Source organism: Mastomys coucha, unplaced genomic scaffold, assembly GCF_008632895.1.
Source record: "Mastomys coucha isolate ucsf_1 unplaced genomic scaffold, UCSF_Mcou_1 pScaffold14, whole genome shotgun sequence".
Lineage (NCBI taxonomy): Eukaryota > Metazoa > Chordata > Mammalia > Rodentia > Muridae > Mastomys > Mastomys coucha.
This window is the reverse complement of record NW_022196896.1, coordinates 39,088,489-39,090,988: the sequence shown is the minus strand read 5'-3', so window position 1 is coordinate 39,090,988 and position 2,500 is coordinate 39,088,489. Positions and strand designations below refer to the sequence as shown.

The 2,500-nt window shown below is 42.2% G+C and overlaps 1 protein-coding gene across 3 annotated transcripts in view; it reads right to left on the bottom strand.

Moving 5' to 3' along the window:
* LOC116088156 (serine/threonine-protein kinase Sgk3) overlaps window positions 1-2,500 on the bottom strand; it is a 120,002-nt gene that overhangs the window by 9,162 nt on the left and 108,340 nt on the right. For all 3 annotated transcript variants that reach the window (XM_031366820.1, XM_031366821.1, XM_031366822.1), the window contains exon 15: window positions 1,984-2,139. In XM_031366820.1, coding sequence (XP_031222680.1) covers window positions 1,984-2,139 — 156 coding nt within the window. The remainder of the gene's footprint in view (window positions 1-1,983; window positions 2,140-2,500) is intronic.

Genomic DNA, 2,500 nt, shown 5'->3' with positions numbered 1-2,500 from the left:
GACTAGGCCCAGGACAGAGGTGGAGACAGACCTTTTCTACAGCAGCAGGAAGATGGTACAGATGTCATTCAGGCTAAGGTCACAGTACAGAGGTAGGTAGTGGAGTCAGCCTGTCTCCCTCCCTCCCTCAGCCATTATATCCCAGTGAAACAGAAGCCAAGATCACCTGCTGTAAGAGCTGTGTGGGCCAATACAGACACTCTCCAAAGCTTGAAGAAATACAAACGTTTACTTTTTTGGTGTTACTATCTTGTTTTTATGGTATTGGGGATCAAAGCCATTACACACTAAGCACATGATTCCACCGAGGTATACTGTTAGCTTATATTACTGCTGTAAAGACAGTAAACTATCCAACATCCTCAGGTTGTTTCTGTTGGAATTGTATGTAGTTCATGCAACAATCTACACAACATTCCTAGCTGCCTGAATGTGTTCTTAGTAAAGCTGAGTTCAAGTGTACAGTAAATAACTTCTTTCCATCAAGTGTTTAATATGTGTTGTTTTCAGGACAGGGACTAGAGCGCAGGCTCCAGTGATAGAAAAGCTGGGCACTGGGTACATTAATTAAATTCTACATATACATAATAAAAGTTAATGCCAAAGGGATCTGGAAGCTGAGAGAGGGTTTGAGCTAATGAGCAGGCAGTTCAATGTGTAGCTGAGCAGCCTGGCGCACAGCAGCAGTGAGGTGCACGGGAGGCTCAGGCATGAGGCTGTACCACACCTTCCCCAACCTGATGTCTTACTCAGCACTGCCCAGCAGCCCAGGATGAAAGAGGTATGAACAAATGCTAACAGGACTGGAAAAGACAAAGACAGAGCAACCCACTCAACAGCGAGGAGGCAGGCAGGAGGGCAGCGGAGAAGCAGCCACTCAGTTCAAGTCAAAGTCTAAAAACAGCCTCCAAGATTTTCAGGAAAAGAGACTGAAAAGTTCCCGATTCTCACTAGTCTGTGAATTTGCTGACATTAGCATGATATTGATAACATTAGAAGTTGACTTCCCTGGTCTGAAACAATGGGCAGATTCCATTATTATCTCAAGGAGGTGCCAGCAAATTCTTCACATAGTGAGTGAGACCCTGTCTCAAAAGCAATTCTTAAGAATTTACTATTATTTTGTGTGTTTGGATGTTCTGCCTGCATGTACATCTGTGCACCACATGCATGCAGTATGCTTGGAAACCAAGAAAGGCCTTAGACTACCTGGAACTGGAATTACAGATGGTGATGGCCTGCTCATGTGCTGGGGACCAAACATGGTCCTTGGGAAAAGCAAGCAGTGCTCTTAAACCCTGGAACTATTGTTCCAGCCCCTTAAATTTGTCTTAACAAAGAAAATAATTTAAACACTCACATAGTCTTAAACCCCAACAAAAGCTTATGAGTTGGGTGGTTTGTGTTGTAAGTTTGTATTACTTACAACATAATGTAAATTTCTAGGTTGGTTGTGGTGGCACATTCCTGTAATCCCGGCACTTGGGAGGTAGAGGTAGGTGATGGCAGCTAGTTTGAGGCTAGTCTGCACATCACAGACTTTTTTTTTTTTTACAAAACAAAACAAACAAACTGTAACAAAATACAAAAAATTAAATTTCTGGGCATGGCACACATTTCTAATCCTAGCACTCAGAAGGCTGAGGTAGGAACATTAGATTTTGAGCTATGTAGTAAAACTTTCTTCTAAAATAAAAGTTAAACTGACAAAAAAAAAAAATCAAAGTAGTAAATGTACTCCACAACACCTCATAAAAAGAGGGAAGGAGCAATTGTCGCAAGTGAAAATCAGTAAGTGGAAGGGTATAAAAGCCGAATACAGAACTAAATGGATACAGTACATGAACACCACTGCACACCAAGGACAAGAATTCCCCATCTGCCCTGATTCTGTAATATTTTACTAAATACCAAATAAAGTAAGGATTTATCTCCAAATTTGACGTAAGTTTAACAACTGGTACTCAGAAACACGATACATACGAAGTCTTCCTTGGCGCCAAGTCGATTCTGTCTGTTTTTTTCTAGGAGTTCTTCCAGAATGGACCAGGCGGTGAGGCTCACTCCTGGTCTCAAGTTTAGGGGCTTGTGAAGAATATTATCATACATTTCAGCAACATCTCGGCAATAAAAAGGAGGCAGCCCATACATCATCTCATACAGAACAGCTCCCAGGCACCACAAGTCCACAGTGTTGTCATAGGGCTGTTTTCTGATCACTTCAGGTGCAAGGTACTCTGGTGTACCACAAAAAGTTGTGGTGGTATCAGAAATAGCAATTCCTTCTTTGCAAAGCCCAAAATCTGTTAAGACGATATGTCCCATTGAATCCAAAAGAATATTTTCTGGCTTCAAGTCTCTGTACACTATTTTGATGGAGTGCAGGTAACCCAAGGTGCTGGCAATCTCGGCAGCATAAAACCTCGCTCCGGGTTCAGGAAAAGACCTCTCTCTGTAGGTGAAAGAAGAGCTCCCCTCCATTAACAAAATCCAGAACAAA